This window comes from Eucyclogobius newberryi, unplaced genomic scaffold, assembly GCF_026437365.1.
Source record: "Eucyclogobius newberryi isolate DKJ021-1_F unplaced genomic scaffold, fEucNew1.0.hap1 SCAF_16, whole genome shotgun sequence".
NCBI lineage: Eukaryota > Metazoa > Chordata > Actinopteri > Gobiiformes > Gobiidae > Eucyclogobius > Eucyclogobius newberryi.
Genome location: NW_027315790.1, coordinates 17,623,454 through 17,647,107, shown reverse-complemented (window position 1 = coordinate 17,647,107; position 23,654 = coordinate 17,623,454). Strand labels below are relative to the sequence as shown.

Below are 23,654 nucleotides of genomic sequence, written 5' to 3'. Positions count from 1 at the left end.
GCATTAAGTTCAGAGGAATCAAATGTAGTGTAATAAATAGTATGGAAATCCTATTTAAAACACATTTCCAGTCGTGACCTTTAAGCATCTTTGTGTTTTCCATCACACTGGCGTCTGTAGTAATACTTCTGTGACATATACACTGTACTGCCTCATGACATCAGCTTTTGTCTCTGTGTTTGAAGGGCCCCAGGGGCGAGCGGGGAACTGACGGAGGAGATGGAAAGCCTGGCCCGAAGGTAAACCACCCAAACACATGCAGCTTATGAGGTTATTACGAGTGTCTTCATTATGGATCTAACGCGCACGTTCTCAGGGCGATGACGGACCTCCGGGACCAAGAGGGCCCCCGGGGGAGAGAGTGAGTGCGCAGCAGCTTTATTCACCCGTCGTCATTATTACTGCGGCACGAGTGTAATATTGTGTTTGTTTATCAGGGAGAGGCAGGACTATCCGGACAGCGAGGGACCGATGGAGCCAGAGGAGACAGAGGAGTTCCTGTGAGTTTGTACTTTTGTTTAGTTGTTTTTTGTGCTGGTTTATTTGGCTGTAGAAAGAATTTTAAATCAAATCAAACTTCATTTATAACACGCTTTTCATACAAAGATTGTGCTTAAGGCTGCACAGTTTATCACAAACGTGTCACAATAATCAATATCATAACGAACTAAGTACAAGCGCCTCCGTCTGACATACTTTTCATTTTGTTTTTTTTTAATACAAATTGCATGTTTTAAGATAAAAAAGTAATATTTTGTTTATTAGTCCTAAATGAGCCTTGATTTAATCTTGGTTTTGTCCATTTTAAGCTTTTGTTTTGATAGTTTGACTTGTAGTTTAAGGCCTAATGCACTTTTTCGTTTATAATAAAACGGAAATTAGTTTTTTAAAAATGAGATTCAAATTAGGGCTGATTATTCACAAGTAATCGATTATTGAAATAATTGTAAACTATGATATGTTTATGATTGTTTGAATGAAGGTCTCTTTAAGTCTCCTTGCTGTTATAAATGATGTAATAAACTGCCAGAGGTAAAAGGTAAACATTTTACATTAGTTTAAGTTTTTGGAGTTTTGATTTTATTTTTTGTGGCTTTATAAGTCAGGACAGTTTTTAGCTTGGAATGGGGATGGCAGAGAAGGGAGGACATGCAGCAAATTGTCAAAGCCAGGATTCTAACTCACAGCGCTGCGGCCGACGGCACATGGAGCCTGGCATAAGTGCTGCTGCCTTAACCACTCCACCAATGAGCAGCACCGCAATTATTATTCTATAGGTCTTGCGATGATAGTGACCTGAATAATAACAGTTATTGATTAACTGAATAATCTTGACATCCCTAGATTAAAAATTTTATGCCAGTTTATATTCTACTACCACTACCACTACTACTACTACGACTGCGACCACGACCGCGCCGGCTACAGCTGCGACTGCGCCGGCTACGGCGCTGACTACAGCTGCGACTATGACTACGACTGCAACTACGACTGCGACTGCAACTACGACTGCAACTACGACTACGACTGCAACTACGACTACGACTGCAACTACGACTGCGACTGCAACTACGACTGTGACTACGACTGCAACTACGACTGCGACTGCAACTACGACTACAACTACGACTACGACTGCAACTACGACTACGACTGTAACTACGACTGTGACTACGACTGCAACTACGACTGCGACTGCAACTACGACTGTGACTACGACTGCAACTACGACTGCGACTTCAACTACGACTGCAACTACGACTGCGACTGCAACTACGACTGCAACTACGACTGCGACTACGACTGCAACTACGACTACGACTGCAACTACGACTACGACTTTAACTCCGACTACGACTGCAACTACGGCTACAGCTGCGACTATGACTACGACTGCAACTACGACTACGACTGCAACTACGACTACAACTGCAACTACGACTACGACTGCAACTACGGCTACAGCTGCGACTATGACTACGACTGCAACTACGACTGCGACTGCAACTACGACTGCAACTACGACTACGACTGCAACTACGACTGCAACTACGACTGTGACTACGACTGCGACTGCAACTACGACTGCAACTACGACTGCGACTGCAACTACGACTACGACTGCAACTACGACTGCAACTACGACTACGACTGCAACTACGACTACGACTGCAACTACGACTGCAACTACGACTGCGACTGCAACTACGACTGCGACTACGACTGCAACTACGACTACGACTGCAACTACGACTGCAACTACGACTACGACTTTAACTCCGACTACGACTGCAACTACGGCTACAGCTGCGACTATGACTACGACTGCAACTACGACTACGACTGCAACTACGACTACAACTGCAACTACGACTACGACTGCAACTACGGCTACAGCTGCGACTATGACTACGACTGCAACTACGACTGCGACTGCAACTACGACTGCAACTACGACTACGACTGCAACTACGACTGCAACTACGACTGTGACTACGACTGCGACTGCAACTACGACTGCAACTACGACTGCGACTGCAACTACGACTACGACTGCAACTACGACTGCAACTACGACTACGACTGCAACTACGACTACGACTGCAACTACGACTGCAACTACGACTGCGACTGCAACTACGACTGCGACTACGACTGCAACTATGACTGCAACTACGACTGCGACTACGGCTGCGACTACGACTGCAACTACGACTGCGACTGCAACTACGACTGCAACTACGGCTGCGACTACGACTGCGACTGCGACTGCAACTACGACTGCAACTACGACTGCGACTACGACTGCAACTACGACTGCGACTACGACTGCGCCGGCTACAGCTGCGACTGCGCCGGCTACGGCGCCGACTACAGTTGCGACTAGACTGCAACTACGACTGCAACTACGACTGCGACTACGACTGCAACTACGACTACGACTGCAACTACGACTGCAACTACGACTACGACTGCGACTGCTACTACGACTACGACTGCAACTACGGCTACAGCTGCGACTATGACTACGACTGCAACTACGACTACGACTGCAACTACGACTGCAACTACGACTACGACTGCAACTACGGCTACAGCTGCGACTATGACTACGACTGCAACTACAACTGCGACTGCAACTACGATTGCAACTACGACTACGACTGCAACTACGACTACGACTGCAACTACGACTGCAACTACGACTGCGACTGCAACTACGACTACGACTGCAACTACGACTGCAACTACGACTACGACTGCAACTACGACTACGACTGCAACTACGACTGCAACTACGACTGCGACTGCAACTACGACTGCGACTACGGCTGCGACTACGACTGCAACTACGACTGCGACTGCAACTACGACTGCAACTACGGCTGCGACTACGACTGCAACTACGACTGCGACTGCAACTACGACTACAACTACGACTGCAACTACGACTGCGACTACGACTGCAACTACGACTGCGACTACGACTGCGCCGGCTACAGCTGCGACTGCGCCGGCTACGGCGCCGACTACAGTTGCGACTAGACTGCAACTACGACTGCAACTACGACTGCGACTACGACTGCAACTACGACTACGACTGCAACTACGACTGCAACTACGACTACGACTGCGACTGCTACTACGACTACGACTGCAACTACGGCTACAGCTGCGACTATGACTACGACTGCAACTACGACTACGACTGCAACTACGACTGCAACTACGACTACGACTGCAACTACGGCTACAGCTGCGACTATGACTACGACTGCAACTACGACTGCGACTGCAACTACGATTGCAACTACGACTACGACTGCAACTACGACTACGACTGCAACTACGACTGCAACTACGACTGTGACTACGACTGCGACTGCAACTACGACTGCAACTACGACTGCGACTACGACTGCAACTACGACTACGACTGCAACTACAACTGCAACTACGACTGCAACTACGACTGCAACTACGACTGCGACTACGACTGCAACTATGACTGCAACTACGACTGCGACTACGGCTGCGACTACGACTGCAACTACGACTGCGACTGCAACTACGACTGCAACTACGCCTGCGACTACGACTGCAACTACGACTGCGACTGCAACTACGACTGCAACTACGACTGCAACTACGACTGCGACTACGACTGCAACTACGACTGCGACTACAACTGCGACTACGACTACGACTGCAACTACGACTGCGACTGCAACTACGACTACGACTGCAACTACGACTGCAACTACGACTACGACTGCAACTACGGCTACAGCTGCGACTATGACTACGACTGCAACTACGACTGCGACTGCAACTACGATTGCAACTACGACTACGACTGCAACTACGACTACGACTGCAACTACGACTGCAACTACGACTGTGACTACAACTGCGACTGCAACTACGACTGCAACTACGACTGCGACTACGACTGCAACTACGACTGCAACTACGACTGCAACTACGACTGCAACTACGACTGCAACTACGACTGCGACTACGACTACGACTGCAACTATGACTGCAACTACGACTGCGACTGCAACTACGACTGCAACTACGATTGCAACTACGACTACGACTGCAACTACGACTACGACTGCAACTACGACTGCAACTACGACTGTGACTACAACTGCGACTGCAACTACGACTGCAACTACGACTGCGACTACGACTACGACTGCAACTACGACTGCAACTACGACTGCAACTACGACTGCAACTACGACTGCGACTACGACTACGACTGCAACTATGACTGCAACTACGACTGCGACTGCAACTACGACTGCAACTACGATTGCAACTACGACTACGACTGCAACTATGACTACGACTGCGACTACGGCTGCGACTACGACTGCAACTACGGCTGCGACTACGACTGCAACTACGACTGCAACTACGACTGCAACTACGACTGCAACTACGACTGCGACTACGACTGCGACTACGACTACGACTGCAACTACGACTGCGACTACGGCTGCGACTGCAACGGCTACAGCTGCGACTGCGACGGCTACGGCTACAGCTGCGACGGCGACGGCTACGGCTACAGCTGCGACCACGACTGCGACTGCGACTACAACTGCAACGGCTACAGCTGCTACGGCTACAGCTGCAACTACGACTACGACTGCGACGGCTACGGCTACAGCTGCGACTGTGACGGCTACAGCTGCAACTACGACTGCGACTACGACTGCGACGGCTACGGCTACAGCTGCGACTTTGACGGCTACGGCTACATCTGCAACTACGACTACGACTGCGACGGCTAGGGCTACAGCTGCGACTGTGACGGCTACAGCTACAGCTGCAACTACGACTGCGACTGCGACGGCTGCAGCTACAGCTGCGACGGCGACAGCTACGGTGACGGCTACAGTTGCGACTACGACTGCGACTACGGCTGCGACTGCGATTACGACTACGGCTGCGACTATGACTACGACTACGACGGCTACAGCTGCGACGGCTGCGGCTACGGCTACAGCTGCGACTACGACTGCGACTATGACTACGACTGCGACGGCTACAGCTACAGCTGCGACTGCGACGGCTACGGCTAAAGCTGCAACTACGACTGCGACGGCTACAGCTGCAACTACGACTGCGACGGCTACGGCTACAGTTGCGACTACGACTGCGACTACGGCTGCGACTGCGATTACGACTACGGCTGCGACTATGACTACGACTACGACGGCTACAGCTGCGACGGCTGCGGCTACGGCTACAGCTGCGACTACGACTGCGACTATGACTACGACTGCGACGGCTACAGCTACAGCTGCGACTGCGACGGCTACGGCTAAAGCTGCAACTACGACTGCGACGGCTACAGCTGCAACTACGACTGCGACGGCTACGGCTACAGCTGCGACTACGAGTGCGACTACGACTGCGACTACAACTGCGACTACGACTGCGACTCTGACTGCGACGGCTACGGCTACAGCTGCGACTGTGACTGCGACTACGACTACGACTACGACTACTACTACTACTACTTCTATTACTACTACATCGTCTGCCATTCATATCCCTGCAGTGGTCACATGTTTTTCCTGTGTGTTTCAGGGAGAGCGGGGCATAGGGGGCAGCACTGGGCCTAAGGGAGACAAAGGTGACAAGGTAAGAATGATAAACAAACTGCATTCTAAAATATTCTGGTAAACATATAGTGTATTTTGCTCCTCAAACATTGTCCCTGCAGTATTAGACATACTTATGTAAATATTATGCAGACGGTGTGAACTTTTAGTGACTCTCTCTATCTTCAGGGCGAAGTGGGTTCTCGAGGACTGCCAGGAGTGCCAGGAAATGTGAGTAATACTGCGTCTGAGAGGATAGGACTGTATACTGCAGTAAAGAAAGTACTAAGAGATGTTTGCGTTCGTCAACAGGTCGCGAGTGTCATCCCTGAACCTGGTGAACCTGTGAGTTTAATTATTTGTTCTGTTTTTTTCCTCATAATGAGCAATCACGCTGTTTTATTTAACTGTATTTCATTCTATAAAATACTGATTAAAAATGGATTTCAATATCAATTTCCTGAACATAAACGAGACAGATTCTGCAGGTGTAAAGGAAAATATAAAACATTTAGAAATACCAATTTGAAATGTCTTGTGTAGTTTACTTACTGGACACAAATATCATGTTTTGTGTATATGTAAAAAAGAAGCAAAATAAAGGGACATATACTGTACATCTCAAAAATGTATTAAGACAGGTTTAAATGTATTGCTTTAGAAACAAAAAGGATTTGATTTTAACATATTTTTATTCATCAACTAGAAAACTAGATCTTACTAAATATAAAGACTATATATAGAAAATATGTAGATTTTCTTTTTTAAAACATAAATAAATCCCAGTTTGATCAACAAATCCTTCAGTATAATCTGTCCAAACTCTGTTAAATACAACATTTAGGAGCAGATTGGACAATGTTTGTGTTTTCCACATTAACGCTTATGTATCGAGAGAGCAAACAGACCAACAAACAAACAAACAAACAAACAAACAAACAGAAGAGTTTATCCTGTAGTGTCACTCTTTAATCTGTAAATGTCACATGATTTCACTGACAGAAGATTGGTTCTGGATGGTTCCATTAAAACCTCAGGCTGATCATTAGACATGACTCAATCTTCATCTCATTTAATTTCACCTGAATTACACAGTCCTATAAAACAACACGTTCTCCCACCCATATCGATGACTGGGTTATTGAATCACTTTTATGCATCTCTATCTATCGGCCAAAAATGGTAAATACCAGTTCCAACACTTTGGCAATCTCATCATCATCTGCAACATCATCGTTGTCATTGTCACTTAATAAATCAGGAAGATGTATGTCAGTTATGATATTCTTTTGAGGGATTTTAGGAACATTATACTTCTGTTTGATTAGAAGCAGAAAGAAGCTCAACAACAGTAAAATATTACCTACTCAAATATGTTTACGTGACAACTTTATAAAGGAGATAACATTTTAAGTTTATTAAGAATGATTCAGACTTAGTAACTACTTAATTAAGGGGTTTGTTTATTAATTATAGAGTTATTAAGTCTGAATTATCCTCAATAAACTATTTGTTCATTATGAATTCATGAATGAAGTATTTGTCCTTGCTATATTAAGGCTGATAAAAGTGTAGTTATTATAAAGTATTATAAGACTTTGCTGCCATCAGTCTCTCTCAATGCCCTTGTAACCTTGACGACATGAATCTCTTCTTTTGTGTTAAAAGGGAAAAGCTGGAGAGAAAGGAGAAAAGGGTGATCAAGGGAAACAAGGAGAGATTGTAAGTGTTTTATTTTTATTTTTTATATTAATTTATTTTTCCCTAGATCTGACCTTCTTTACTTAGTGTACAAACTGGATGTGGTAATGCACAACAATAACCACTAGAGGTCACTAGACTATTACTGAAGGGATGTGCAGAAATGAAAATCACAGCACGTTTACTGTGATTTTGATTGATTGTACTTAATTACTTTTAGTTTACATAAATAGTAGACTCATTAAATAATACTAAAACATGCTATAAGTATAACAATCCTGCTCTGCATCCCTAACTGGCCTAGTGCAGCTTTTCTTTAAGGTTTGCTTTGAGCGCCTGTGAGTGTTACTGATCTTGAACAACAGCCGTAAATGTGTCGATTTGATCCAAAACTTTGCATTATCTATTTGCCGTGTTGTGGTTTTGTTGCGGTTTTCTATCAAGAATCCTAAATGTTTGTATCCCTTGTTGGCCCAGATTAATGACTGATATGATTTTAGTTTAACAATAGGTTTCACTTTGTACTAGTTTTCACTGTTTACTGTGTGTCTTGCTCAAGGGCCAGAGAGGATTGCCAGGAGAACAAGGCTTTAAGGGGGCACCCGGTCCGTCAGTAAGTTATGGGATTCCCCAAAAATACTTGATATATCATTTATTTGGTAATATTTGAGATATTTATCGATTTACTTTCTAACTAACCACATTGTATTTCTTTGCCAAGGGCCCTAAAGGTGATACTGGACTTCAGGGTGAACCAGGACGAGTTGGTGACCTTGTAAGTAGAAGCTTGGAATTTTATATTCTTTATCATTATCAGATGACAAAGTTCAAAAGTGAAAGTACTACACTGAAGTAAAACTTTGTCTGTCTGTACTTTAGTTAGTTTTTTTAGATACTTTTTACTTTTGCTTCACTATATTTGAGAGCGTTGTCTGCATTCTACTGCACTTGACTGACCAGTAGAAAGTACTTTTGGTATGGTTTGAGGGGTTATTAGCAGCATATTCATTGAGACATTATGTGTAAAGGTTTTGAGTTCAAGCCTGAGCTTTGAGAAAACAAAATCATATTAAAATTGAAATATGAATTAAGTTTGAATTGCTAAGACCACGCACATTTTTTATTGTCCCCCATGTGGGACAATAAAGGAATATCTTATCTTATCTTATCTTATCTTTTTATCAACACAACTACATTTACAACTGACTTAATTCGTTTTTTATGTGCTACTTCTACTTTTACTTGAGTATTTTTTGCGTATGCATCTGTACTTTTACTCAAGTTACAAAACGGACTACTTTTTCCACCAGGTTATAATCATTAAAGGGGATATAATCTGCTTTTCCCCCTGTTACATCAGTGTTTTCTCATCATTAGTTTACTCAAAGTTGTATTTCGATTGACTCTCGAGTGTCTCGTAAATTCCCGTTTTTACCTACCCCCTATCCCTGCCCACACCCTCCTGTATTTAGTTACAAGGCTTTATTAGACAGGAAAGGTAGGCGTGAAATGGGGGATGAGAGAGAAGGGAAGGCATGCAGTAAACAATGCTGTTTTAGCTCAATATTGTGGTTTACAATGAACGAAATGTCAAATAATGATAGATTTACTTGTGTTACACTTTCACACTAAGAAACTGAAAACTCATGATACATTTCCTTTAATACTTATGTTTATTGTATAGTATAATGTACATTGGGGTTCTTGCAGGGACCACCTGGCCTTGCTGGGGCACAAGGAGCCCGGGGTCTGCCAGGAAATGTGGTACGTACTGTATGGCACTAGAAACATTCACTGTTAAGTGCAAACATACCTGATCTAACACAGTATTGACCTGACGTGGCGCTTGTTTCGCAGGGCTCACCAGGCATCATCGGACCCCCAGGCCCCGCAGGACTCAGAGGAGACAAGGTCAGTGCAGACGGCAGCTTGAAGAATATGACAGTGCCAAAAAAAGAGCTTGAATATTCCGTGGTAGTTTTTACAATGTCAGACTTGTCAAGCTGATTCTTACAGAAGAGGACATTTTAACCTTGATGTTTGTCTGTGTTTCTGGTCATGTTAATTCTGACTTTTGCTTATAATATCAAGTAACATTATTCAGATTTGAAGCTAGATAAGCGCTTCACTTCTCATAGGATACGGCTTCCTCAAGGGCTTTAAGATATATTGCAATCAAGCTGAAAGCGCAATTTGAATGGTCACAAGTAGCAAATTGTTAATACTGCAGTTATTTAAGTGCTTTACAAACAACTAAATGTCCTATTATGCATTCATCAAATCCGGACCTTAGACCTCTATAAACATGCTCTGAAAATCAATGGATGCTTGGATTGATTAAAAGTTCAGATTTCAGTCTCAAATACTGATGATTCTTGACTAAAATATGCCCTTTGGACAGAATCCAGCTATTAAAATTGCAATGTTTGTCGGAAAAATCACAAGTGGATATTTTGCCAAGATCATTCAGCCCCAGCTTCCTCTCAGTTTTCCCATTTTGAGTTGCTACCTTTACCTTCTCATATAGAGTTTTCTGCATAACAGTCTGATATGTCAGTTACTACATATTGTAATGTTCCCTGCGCAAATATCTACATAACTTTTCTCCCTAAATGTGTTCATTCTTTCAGGGTGAATCAGGTAAACCTGGACAAATCGGCATCATCGGACCACCTGGAGAGCCCGGTTTGATCGGACCCCCAGGACCGGCAGGGAAAGGAAAGGATGGACAAAGTGTAAGTGACCTTTTTGTCGTAACTTTCACTTTAAAATGTATACAATGGACAACAATTAAGCAATGGAATCCACCTCAAATTACAATCTTGGAAGAAAAAGGTAAATCTAATCATGAGGCTTTAGGAGAGGAGCCAAGGAGCGTGACCAAAGTAGAACCTCTTGACACCAACAAAATAAGCACTACCAAGCACAATTCCAGCTCAGTCATTGTTATTTGGTCTTTTTTTTTATTAGTATTCTTATTTTGTTTAAATATATAATGATATTAGAGCAGAACTAAGTACGTTTAGCCCAGTTGCAAAGGGAGCTCTATCAGTGTCAGAAAACAGCAAACAGACTCAAAGCTTACTTGAAACGAGGCAATATAATCTCATAAAACACTCACAAAGATCTTTAATAAGGTGAAAATATGACTTAACTCTCATTTAATTTACATCAAGAATATACAGTAAAAAGCGCTTATGCAATGTTTCTGTAATTTTCTTGCTAGTCTTCCTTTTGTTAGGCCAAAAAAAAAAAAATGGTGTGTTCTTTAATTGGGCACATCAGGCCAGCAGTAGTACACACACCAGCACTTGCATACGGACCGCGAGGGTGAAGTATCTTGCCTAAGGACACGGCGCGAGTGTGTTCTGTGGAGTGTTTTGAAGTGTTTTAGGCATTGCATCAGAACGGTGTGGTTGTTATAGGAAAAAGCAGCTTGAGTGGAGCTGTGTTTTCATCATGATTTTTCACTCCACATGTGGCGTTGTGCTGAGGAGGCAGAAACAAACAGGAAACACTGTAACGACACATCACATTAAAGCAACATGGGCCCACAACACCAGCAGCACCTCCCTTTTTACAGCAGCCAGGTGCGGCCCCGGGGTCCGCTCATGTGGATCATTAAGAGAGTAGCAAGTCACTTTCAACTCCAGATATGATATAAAACACGTGTCTGGACATTTCATCCCAACATCATCCATTAAGGTTGTCAAAAGTGTCTATCTTCTGGAACTAGTATCAAAACTAGGTGCTCATGTTGTACTGTAGTTTCTCATGAATAACCCTAACTTGGAGCATTATGTAACCCATTCGGACATTAATGACTGACATTGCCCCTTTGACATTTTCATTGGCCCATCCACAATAAAAATGGCCGAACCCCAAGCCACTTCCGCTTCCTGCTCCGGCTGTGGACTGTGAAACTTGTGGTTTGAAGTTTAGAAAACAACTCGAAACAAACCGAATCGTGAACGGAAAATTCCAAAACTCAGTAGTCAGGTTTTTCCCCCCTGACACACCCTGACGTTTTCCTCTGCACGATGTGGCGAGCGACCCAATCGAACACTGCAAATCTGGTAGGATCATACTTAAAACACCCTAAAATGGATTATTTTTTCCCCTTTCACTTGGAATATATAAACTTTTTGGAAATCCTACAAACTGAATCCTACAGACTTTAACACAAAGGAAGTGAGCTTTTGCTGGAAAACCTTTTTGTTGTTTTGAATATTTATTAGGCCCGAGCGCCACAAGCTGGCGAGAGGCCTATTAATCTCGTAAGGCCGTGCGAAGCACGGCTGCGAAAGTGCGCACGTAGTGCGCACGAAATCGAGCGCGAAGCGCTCGCCCACTTCCAAATACTCACTAACGCACTCCTTCACTCATGCACGCCCCGTGCATACTAATTAGTAGTAGGAAAATGGAACATTACCGTTGTAAACGGGCGAAGCCCGTGCAAAAGTGCGCACTAAACGAGCACTTTACATTGAGATGACGACCGCGAAGCGGTCGTCATCCCCATATAAAGCACTCATTTGCGCTAAGTAGCTCACGAATACGTTCCCCATCTCTTGCATGTTCCGTGCATATAAGCATGTAATGCAAAAAATGAACATTATTACTGTATAGAGGGCCAAAAACACAAAGTGGGCGGAGCCCACTCAAAATTAACGAAAGTACCCGTCAGTGACCAGGGACCCACACCATGAAGTAGGAAAGCGCGAGCGCTTTCCGAAAATGTATAGTTTATGATATTTGGAAAATGGGAAACATTGTTTTCGCATCGGAATATTATTCTTTCTTCTTCTTCTTCTTCTTCTTCTTCTTCTTCTCGGGACCAACCCCCCTATTTTTCACCCAGTGAACATTGACGAAAAGTCACAAAAATTTGCACACCTCTAAAAATCGTGCCTCTCTACATTCTGGCTATTTCCCTTTTCTAAAATAAAAAAAATTGGCGCGTCAGCGCCCCCGAATGTACCAAAAATGCATTGAGAGATGGGAAATGACCCAAAAAAAATCTGATCGTAGAATCATGAAATTTGGCGCAGAGGTAGATGGTGACAAGAGAAGTAAAAAATATTATTACGGCAACGCCGTCCGCCCAACCAAATGTCGGCCATATTGCTTCAAAAATGGCTAAACATGACTTCGGAGTTTTTCCAAACGTCGTACTTTTACAAACTCCTCCCAGGGTGTTGGCCCTAAAAAGCTGAAATTTGGTGAAAATGCTACTGAGGAGTGGGACATCAAAAGTTATCCAAATTACATTGATACCTGTCACGGTCTCTGTGCGGCAAAGCCGCAAACTGTAGCAAGAATTTCAGAAATCTCCCAAATTTAACATTTCTGCCGTTTGCGCAGATAAAGTCCGAATTGCGTCAAATTAGAATCAGTTGTTAAACTCTTTGCCCTAAACCTACTTGAAGTGAAATAAATTAATTTGGAGCCACAGCGCCCCCTACAGATTTTATATGGAGGTTAAATATTTAGTTTTGCGAAATTATATGAAATTTGACACACAACTCAATTTTGGCATCCCCATCAAAAAAGTCAATGAGACCCATGTCATAATTGTTATGGCTTTGCCGTAACGATGACCGAAACCTTCCATGTTATTCCAATGGGGAAATCGCCAGAACATGTTTACACTTTAGACTTTCACAAACTCCTCTTAGGGCGTTAGACATATTAACCTGAAATTTGGTGAGACTCATCTTCAGGGGTGGACCATCAAAAGTTATCCACATTTTATTCAAAGAGTCACGGTGTCTGTGCGGCAAAGCCGCACATTTTGCCAAGAATTCAAAATAAAATTGCTTTTTGATGGTAAAACAAAGGGGAGAAGATGTGACAGCGTCACAGATTCAGCAGTAGGCGTAATAAAAGGACAATTGGGGCGCGTTAGCGCCCCCTCCTCTTGCGGCGTGGCGGCGGCGTAGCGAGGGCCGATCATTGCCGCTTGCGGCTATATTTTACATTGTTATTTATTTATATTAATACAATTATAATTTAACGTCCTTCTGTGTTATTACTTTTCATTCCCCACAAGCTCCTGTGGGCGAACTTAGTTTCTTCTGACATTCACATGCGATTCATACTCCTTGCTCATACTTAGCCTAATAAATACTAATAAATGCTCATACTCAGCCTAATAAATAAGCTCCTAAATTAGTGTTACAGTGAGGAGCATTAGCGTCTGCAGTCTGACTTCTTCTGGACTGGATACGTCAAATGAAGAAGCTGCTTGGATGAGAGACAAACCTCTTAAAATGCTTGCCCAATGCCTTTTGGTGCCCAAGTGGATTGCACATATGTCAGGCTCCATGTTGTGAGTTGGAATCTGGCTCTGACGATTTGCTGCATGTCCTTCCCCTTTCTCGTCCCCATTTTCTGCTGCACTACCCTGTCAGGTCATTAACGAAGGGAAACGGCAAGCATAGTAGAACAGTGAGAAATAGAAAAGGAAAAGAAACAAGAGCACATCAAACAGACAGGGCCTGAACAGTCAAACTCCACACAAAACTATCACAGTTGTTAGTTCAGCTCAAGGACAAAATAAGAAGACCACAAATGCGATGGGTAATATTTAATAATATCTACATATGTTCCTGCCTTAGTAAAGCATGAAGACTTTATTCATAAGGAACAAATAGTTTATTAAGAAGGATTCATGCTTAGTAACCGCATAACTAATGGTCTATTCCTAAGCCTATCTTTAATTAAGTAGTTACTAGGCCTGAATCAAGCTTTATAACCTACTTGTTCATTATGAATTAAGTCTTTGTTCATGCTTTGTTAAGGCAAATTAAGCTCTAGTTATTATAATGTACATAATGTATATGTTTGAAATGCCTTGTTTTTCCTGCAACATGAAACAGAAAGAACCTTCAAAACAGAGAGAAGTAATAGCCTAAACATTATACCCGAGGCACTAAGTGACGAGATGCCACATGGAAACGTGCCCACCAGACAGTAAATCAGGATGAGGGGGCCTATCAACTCTCTCACGCCTGGGACACACTTCTGAGGAGCTGCTGTCGTTTTACTCCAAAATCAGTTGAAATCACGTGACACTTGAAGAAACAGAGCCTCGTTCATAAGAAACTAATTATATCATAAGTCATAAAGAACCTAATCAGATTAGATACTTATTTGAACAGGTAAAATCTGAATAGTTTTTGAATTGTCTGGCTTTATATCAAAAGTATTTTGTGTTAAAAATTACATTCTGTTTTCTATTTTTTTTTCTCACATCGAATACCTCGGATTTGAAAGTACATATCAAATGGTCTTACACAAGCGCAAACCAGGACTAAATGAGGCCCAAACAAACTAAACCAGGACTAAATGAGACCCAAACAAACTAAAGCAGGACTAAATGAGGACTAAACAAACTAAACCAGGACTAAATGAGGACCAAACCAGGACTAAATGAGGACTAAACAAACTAAACCAGGACTAAATGAGGACCAAACCAGGACTAAATGAGGACTAAACAAACTAAACCAGGACTAAATGAGGACTAAACCAGGACTAAATGAGGCCCAAACAAACTAAACCAGGACTAAATGAGGACCAAACCAGGACTAAATGAGGACTAAACAAACTAAACCAGGACTAAATGAGGACCAAACAAACTAAACCAGGACTAAATGAGGACTAAACAAACTAAACCAGGACTAAATGAGGACCAAACAAACTAAACCAGGACTAAATGAGGACTAAACCAGGACTAAATGAGGCCCAAACAAACTAAACCAGGACTAAATGAGGACCAAACCAGGACTAAATGAGGACCAAACAAACTAAACCAGGACTAAATGAGGACTAAACAAACTAAACCAGGACTAAATGAGGACCAAACAAACTAAACCAGGACTAAATGAGGACTAAAAAAACTAAACCAGGACTAAATGAGGACCAAACAAACTAAACCAGGACTAAATGAGGACTAAACAAACTAAACCAGGACTAAATGAGGACTAAACAAACTAAACCAGGACTAAATGATGACTAAACAAACTGAACCAGGACTAAATGAGGACTAAACAAACTGAACCAGGACTAAATGAGGACTAAACAAACTAAAACAGGACTAAATGAGGACCAAACAAACTAAACCAGGACTAAATGAGGACCAAACGAACTAAACCAGGACTAAATGAGGACTAAACAAACTGAACCAGGACTAAATGAGGACTAAACAAACTAAACCAGGACTAAATGAGGACTAAACAAACTAAACCAGGACTAAATGAGGACTAAACAAACTAAACCAGGACTAAATGAGGACTAAACAAACTGAACCAGGACTAAATGAGGACTAAACAAACTAAAACAGGACTAAATGAGGACCAAACAAACTAAACCAGGACTAAATGAGGACCAAACGAACTAAACCAGGACTAAATGAGGACCAAACAAACTAAACCAGGACTAAATGAGGACCAAACCAGGACTAAATGAGGACTAAACCAGGACTAATTACAACCAATTAGATGCTACAAATCTTCACTCTTTTGAACTCCGTATTTTGATTGATTGGTGTTGTCTCGGTTACAGGGAGAACCAGGACCTCAAGGAATTCAAGGACCTCCAGGACTGAAGGTAAAAACATTTGGAAAGCCAAGATGAGTTTGATGGTAGAACAATTTCACTTTTTTATCAGTCCAGCCTAAGCAGTTTGTTTGCCCACCGCACTGTCCTCGCAGCACTGTGCCCGCCCCACTGTGCCCACCCCACTGTGCCCACCCCACTGTGCCCACCAGCTTGACCAGATTTGTGGGGCATGGGATTGGCAAAGTTATTTAGGGCATGTTTTAAATATAACATTTTCTGACAAAATACTGCGTTTTGTTCAAACTACAACTCATTCTACTCTATTAAGACATTAGCCATCTTCTGCTAATCTATGTTGTCGTAGTAATAGTCTAATATTTATGATGATAATACCAATCATTTATTTTAATTTCTATGTATAAAATGTTGTTTGATAAAACCACCATCCCTGAACACTTTTGACTTTAAAACTAGATTGCTGGGACACAATACTTGTCAAAACTGTAATGTTCCTGTTCAAAAATGTGTCTCATCAAAAGCTCAGTTTTTGGATTTAGAGGCTGTAAATTGTGGAGCCAATTTTCTATTCTTGTTACTGACAAACTATTAAAAATGTTAGTTGAAAAGGAAATATTTATTTTGACTAAATGAAACTTGTACAGTCCGTTTTGTAATTTTTGTTTTTTTAGCACCGCACAAATATAAATCATTTTAGTTTTATAGCATTTTATTTATTCATAATGGGGGCTTTTTGGACTTTTTTTTTGCCTCTTCGTGCACCAACTGTGTTATCAATTGAATCATTATATATAAGTGCTGTTTTTTAAAAGGGTAGACTATATTGTTTACTGGATGAAAAGAGCATTTTGTTTTTCCCAGGGATCAACAGGGCCGAGGGGAGAGCCAGGACCCCAGGGAGAAAGAGGCCAACATGGAGAGGGCAAAACAGGACCACCGGTAAGGCACAAGCACAACGTCATCTATAAAGGCTTAAACATGTTGTAGAATTTACAATAATATAATTGTTTCCATTTACAGGGACCTGCTGGAAACAGCGGAGATCCTGGAGCTGCGGTAATTATCTAAAAATCAACCTGAAATAATGACTCAGGACCACCTTTTTCATTTGTTTTTTTTAATCAAAGGGATTGAGAGGACTGCCAGGAGTTGCCGGTCCCCAAGGCCCAGCTGGGCATAATGTAAGTGAAAAATAAATAATCATTCATCCTTCTGTTTTGGCCACAAGGCTTTCTTCTGCTGTGGAGGACTTTTTTGCAAACCTTTGCTCTATAAAATATTTTTCAGGTGGTTTTACTGTTTGTTTGGGTTTTTTTGCTTTGTTTTTCTCCTTTTGTAACAATGTTGGGATCTGGAATGATGTATAGGCTAATTATTTTCTAGACTCATTGATATAAAAACCGCGCCAAGTTTATTTACTTACAGAATCCATATTATTTCATTCCTGTGAAATTCATGTGCAATCTATGAGCCGTCGTGACACATATTCATGTGCAATTACTGTCGTGATCAGATGCAATGGTATTTATGTATTTATTTATTTATTTGTCAATGGGAGTTTTTATTTATAGGAGATCTTCTACTGAAAGTGTTTTTCAAACTTCCTATAAGTGATCTGTTCTTCTGTATCTTCCTGCGTTGCACCAATGAAATTTCCCCATGTGGGACAATAAAGGAATATCTTATCTTATCTTATCTTATCTTAAATCAATATTATAGATATTAAAGGTAAAAATATGATTATTATGATAATTATTTTTTTACTATTTAGTAATGTGATTATTAATGTTGTGGTGTTAATGTTAAGTTATTTGGTTTATTTATTTGGTTTATTCAACAGGGACAGTTACTCATTCTCCTTCTCATTCAAAATAAAAGTAAAACAATAAAATGAAAAAAATGACATCCAAAAGTTTGGCTAAAAATGGCTTGTTTTGGGGTAATAAAATGTTAACCACACATAGGTATTCTTTTTCTAACTCAATACTGTGATGGTAATTATAAACACAATACAGTATGACAATATTAACTTTACATTTCAGGGTTTACCTGGAAGGCCAGGAGAGAAGGGAGCCCCTGGAGAGCCTGTAAGTCCACTTCAAACCGTGCTGTGTGGAAGGTTTACGTCGACGTCATGAGCCAGTCCAGAGTGTGATGTGTGCTTATGTGTTAATGAGCTGAGACTGCTCTAATATCACACCATATGTTTAACACCTGCTTCGTGAGATTTACAGCACCACAAATGTCACATCACAAGATTTATGTATTTGGCTTTTTATAGCCATTACTTTAAGTGTAGCGTTGTTATATTGAGCATAAAGTTTGCAGAGATTATATGACTTAGCATCTTTAGCATGAATAATAATTATGACTAATGTTTCCTGTCTGTTTTTTCCACAGGGTAAAGTCTCTGACCTGCCTGATCTCAAGGTAGAACAGACACATTTCAAGATGTATTTAGATATTGGCCCGGCCCACTACAATCACATGTGTGTTTCTCTATAGGACGTATGCTCAGATTGCCCTGCCGGCCCCCCTGGTCCATCCGGGATGCCAGGACTCCCCGGAGATAAAGGACATTCAGGGCCCCCAGGCAAAAGCGGACAAGATGGCTTCCAGGTCAGACAATGTGTATTAAACATCTAATGGGAAGATTCCCTGATAAAATGTCCCTGATATAGAAATGTCTTGCTGTCTCTGAGGTCTGCTGCTCTTCGTTCATCAGTCAGAGCAGAGCAGTGAGGGGGTGCTTCATTAGCCCGTCCTCTGAGGGCACCACTGAACCATTAGGACCCTCTCACAGCTCATATTGTCTGCTGGACAGAGACTGATGTGCTGTCTTATCATTACAGGGCCCACCTGGACCAGCCGGACCTCAGGGGCCACCAGGAGCTGATGGCACAAAGGCACGTTCACACACACTGCAGCCTAATGGATCTCATGGACAAATGCTTCTGTAGATTCTTTATTATTGCTCGCTTCAGGAAACAGGGTCTTTTCAAGGAAACATTGACCAAGGTTACATCGAAAAGAGAGTTTATTATGTAACAATACAGTACACATCGCACAGCTTTTGTGCGATGTGTGATTTGTGAATATACAAATTCCAACAATGCACAAAACCAAATGTAAGTGAGAATAACTTGCTCATTGTTTTGTTGTCGCAGTTGTTCCAGAAATCAGAAATAATCAATATAAAACTTGGCCCACAGTTGGACTGCATTTTCTGTTCAGACAGACACTTCAAAGTTGTAGTTTGAATGAAATACATGTACAGCATCTGTTTAAGGAATTAAGGTAACAAGTAGTTTATATAAAGCTGAAACCAGTGGCAAGAGGTATGTTTTTTAAAAAAGATATGCCAAATATTACAATGTTTAATATGTTTCCGTTTTAAAGAGGAAGACAGACTGGACAACTGTGTTTTAATGTGTAACTCACTCACTGACACAACAGAATGAACAATATAACCATATTTTTGTCCTCGCCACAGGGGATCAAAGGAGACCGAGGTCCTGGTGGTGCTGCAGGAGACAAAGGAGACAAGGTAGTGTGACCTTTCAGGGCAGATGGGTTTGCATTTTACATAACTTACATAACAAATCATCTTCACCACCTGAGGGAGGCTCTGGACAAACTTAATGTGAGGCAAGGTTATTTCTAGACAGTGCGGAACAATTTGTTTTCAGTTCAAAATCGTTTCGACAGATCATTGTTTTAACCCATTTGTTCTATCACCAACTTTATTCATGCAGTAAATCATCATAATGACAACATCATATTCAAACATAGGAACAATAGGACACAATTCAGTATTCAAAATCACCAAAAAATGGTTCACATAACACAGACATTAGAGTCTATTTGTACTAAGCAGAAAACCCAATCCTCCTCAGGCTTCTGCTGGTGAGAACAAGAGGTTCAGAGGAAACATCTCTGTGGCATCACCACTGGTTCCACTTGATTACACTAGTATCTTATTCAGACTTAAACCTGAAACAGGACTTAAGAGGACTGAGCTCGGACAGAGCGGTTCAGGCTCCAGACACACAACGGCCAAACATCCCAGAGGTCACAAACCACACGGGCCCCTGGCAGCACACCGCCACAACGAATATGGAATTTGTTGTTCGTAAAACAATACTAGATGTTTTTTTTATACTACCTGGACCTGAAGAGCGATGCAGAACATTACAGGAGGCAGGAAGTGTGTAAGGTCAGAGGTCAGAGGTCGAGTGACATTTTCTCGGGGACACATTTGAATAATAATAATCAAACATTTGCCGCTGGGCACATTAAAATAAGCCAAAACATGTGGCCACATCTTATATTGACTGACAGCTAGAACAAAGAGCCAATAGAAATCAATCCCCAGAATGCCAGAGCCCGCCTCCAGACTGCAGTGTGCAGCGCTTCAGTTTGTGTAATTTAGTCTTTGGATCTTTGGATCTTTAGTTTCAACAGTAGAGTCTTGTTTGAAAATAAATGTATACTGTGTTTTATGATGTGCTCTTTGTATTTCTAGGGTCACCCGGGCCCCTCTGGTCACCCCGGCCCACCTGGACTAATGGGGTCTTCTGTAAGTGCATGTTGTAATTCACTAACGCTGCTCTAAAAGCTGTTAAACTGCACACATTTGTTTGGAGTTTGCCTCTCAGTCAACCTCTCTATTTTTATGGCTGTCCCCTGACCCTGTGCCTTTCCTCTGCAGGGTAACGATGGACAGCCCGGCCCTCCTGGTCCCCCAGGGCCGCCTGGAGAAAAGGTCAGTCAGCACGCAGTGTATTACTCATGTGTCATTATTGTACAGAACTTCCCAGTGCTACATGTAGGTCAGCAGGCCTCATGGTAATAGCAGCCATTAATCAGTTCTGCTCTTCTGTGATGGTGACCCTTTTCTCTGTTTGTTTTGCACCAGGGCAAAGAGGGTCTCAAAGGAATCCAGGGACCAGCAGGCCTTCCGGGATTAATGGTAAAAGGCAATCGTGAAGATACATATTAGTGTGCGCTCTCAACAATGAGAGGTGTGTGATGAATGCAGTGGAATGAAAATGATTGTATTCTATAGGGCGGGCCTGGGAAAATGGGAAAAGATGGACGACCAGGTGAACAAGGGGAGTCGGTAAGCAAATGAAGCCGCAGAAGGCAGAATGTTCAAATGAGATCACATTCATTTAAAAATGTCATGTTAAAAACGATCTGGTGTAATTCAAGGGCAAACTAGGAGAGCCTGGACCACCCGGACCGCCGGGGCTCAGGGGACTTCCTGTAAGCAAACCTATTAATATGGAGGACATGGAAGAATCAGGTTGTGCTGATGAGTCACTTACTGTTGTTTATCCACTTTGCAGGGATTTAAAGGCCACAGGGGGGAATCCGGACTTCCAGGGCAAAAGGTCAGAGCCAGTAATGAACTTTGAAATAATTATAGTTGTAGAATGCATAGAATGCAGCAAAGCAAGGCAAGATAGGTGATGTCAGCTATAAAACACACTAAGAAGAAAGGTTAATATATAGAAAAGAGAACTTGCTGCAGAACTGGGGCCGTACAATTTTACAGCGCTGCAGAGATTTTTCAGTGTCAAAATGTCCGAGAGGGCGACACAACAGAGCGGGAGGAAAAGCGCTCCCATTTATCAGCGTGTATTTGTGAGCAATTTTCTCAGCTGTGACAGTGGAACAAAACACATAGAGCAACTGAAGACACTTCCTCAAGGCACCACAGTCTGACAGTCTGAATTTATTTTGAAAAGCTGATTTCACTGTTGTTTGTTTGTGCTGACAGCGAAGGTGTTGAATGTAATTACAGAGATATGAACCATAAGCCAGGTCCACAAATGTGTAATCCGACAGTTAAGATAAGATAAACAGATAAGATAAGATAAACCTGTAATATCCACACAAGGGGAAATTTCGTTAAACAGCAAATTTGACATTTGGCCTGTCTAAAGTTTCATTTTGAACTGTATGAATTGTAGAAAGTTGTGATATCACGTGAACGCTACCGCTCAAATATCCTTTTTTTTCTTATTTAAATCATATAAAATCTAATCGGGCAGATAGTTTTATTCATTTTTCTGTATTTTCAAATACATAGAGCAACCGCCCACCACTTGGTTCTGGAAGTAAATGTCCCAATAAATGTTCCCATAGATTAAAAAAAGAAGAAGAAATTGCTAGGTCCTTATAAGCTGTGAAATAATTAATGACCTCAAAATATATACTTTAATTGAACATATGTTTCTGAAAATGAACACATTTTAAGTTTAAATATGAAATAACTGTTGAGCTCTGGAACTCGGGTCAAAAATTGCTGCTCGACTTCAAAGCTTGTCGTCACTTGCTGTTTGGAGACGGACAAAACACTTTTTGATAAAAAATTCTTACATTTAAAGCAGATCTAGAGTAAGTAGCCTTAGTGAAAGAGCTCCCCCTGCAGAGAAGACAGTTTATACTAACATACAAAAACATTAAACGTTGCCAAAAAGAAAAGAGCAAGGGTTTCTCAGGAGAGTCGTCTTTGGGTCGATGACGTCAAATGTTGCAAGGCTGTTTTTCCGTCCAGAGACAGCAGGGGGCGACAGCGGGCACTTCAAACACCCTGGAAATACATTTGCATATAGGGACTTACACGAACGTTTAATAAGGTGGAAATGTTACTTAGTTCTGCTTTATGGGTTTACGGACACTTATCCATGTCAAAAGCACAACAGACTCAACAGCAAATTACCCTGAAGTAGTTCTCAATCATTTAATCGCTGATGACATCAAAATCGCGCACCCAAGACCACATGATTGCAGCACTTATTTCACAGTCCTATTGGTCTGCCTCCATCTGCTCCGAGTGAGTGACAGGTGGATTTAACCAATCACAGAGAAGAAACGTATAGCTTCAGTCACTTCACTGCTTGTATAGTTGCTCGTGTATAATCAGTATGCTTTATATTATAAGCCATCTATGCTTATATTACAACGCTTCTATTTCTTTTTCTAGTGTAGATTAAATCAAATTACAATGTTTCATCAGTGATAATTTCATATTTTTAGATTTACGTAAACACCCCCCATTTGTTAACCTGTCCGATGGACCACAATTCTCGACAGAAGAGCAGCTAGACAGCACATTTTGGCACAGTATGGCACATTTCGTCACATATCGCACTTGAGTAGTTTCCTTTCCTTTCGAACAGAGCTGTTGCAAGCGTTCTGTCAGAACGAGAGGCCTGTGTCACTGCAACCACAACAGAA

At 42.0% G+C, this 23,654-nt stretch overlaps 1 protein-coding gene across 1 annotated transcript in view; it reads left to right on the top strand.

Moving 5' to 3' along the window:
* The window catches only part of col22a1 (collagen, type XXII, alpha 1), a 70,904-nt gene that overhangs the window by 41,445 nt on the left and 5,805 nt on the right, over window positions 1-23,654 (top strand). Inside the window, exons 28-54 of the mRNA XM_072447753.1 lie at window positions 186-239; window positions 317-361; window positions 438-500; window positions 6,112-6,165; window positions 6,315-6,356; window positions 6,438-6,470; window positions 7,794-7,847; window positions 8,386-8,439; window positions 8,548-8,601; window positions 9,537-9,590; window positions 9,684-9,737; window positions 10,457-10,561; window positions 16,392-16,436; window positions 17,268-17,345; window positions 17,427-17,462; window positions 17,534-17,587; window positions 18,449-18,493; window positions 18,807-18,836; window positions 18,912-19,025; window positions 19,259-19,312; window positions 19,900-19,953; window positions 20,932-20,985; window positions 21,118-21,171; window positions 21,325-21,378; window positions 21,475-21,528; window positions 21,621-21,674; window positions 21,758-21,802. Of these exons, the coding sequence (XP_072303854.1) occupies window positions 186-239; window positions 317-361; window positions 438-500; window positions 6,112-6,165; window positions 6,315-6,356; window positions 6,438-6,470; window positions 7,794-7,847; window positions 8,386-8,439; window positions 8,548-8,601; window positions 9,537-9,590; window positions 9,684-9,737; window positions 10,457-10,561; window positions 16,392-16,436; window positions 17,268-17,345; window positions 17,427-17,462; window positions 17,534-17,587; window positions 18,449-18,493; window positions 18,807-18,836; window positions 18,912-19,025; window positions 19,259-19,312; window positions 19,900-19,953; window positions 20,932-20,985; window positions 21,118-21,171; window positions 21,325-21,378; window positions 21,475-21,528; window positions 21,621-21,674; window positions 21,758-21,802 (1,491 nt within the window). The remainder of the gene's footprint in view (window positions 1-185; window positions 240-316; window positions 362-437; window positions 501-6,111; window positions 6,166-6,314; window positions 6,357-6,437; window positions 6,471-7,793; window positions 7,848-8,385; window positions 8,440-8,547; window positions 8,602-9,536; window positions 9,591-9,683; window positions 9,738-10,456; window positions 10,562-16,391; window positions 16,437-17,267; window positions 17,346-17,426; window positions 17,463-17,533; window positions 17,588-18,448; window positions 18,494-18,806; window positions 18,837-18,911; window positions 19,026-19,258; window positions 19,313-19,899; window positions 19,954-20,931; window positions 20,986-21,117; window positions 21,172-21,324; window positions 21,379-21,474; window positions 21,529-21,620; window positions 21,675-21,757; window positions 21,803-23,654) is intronic.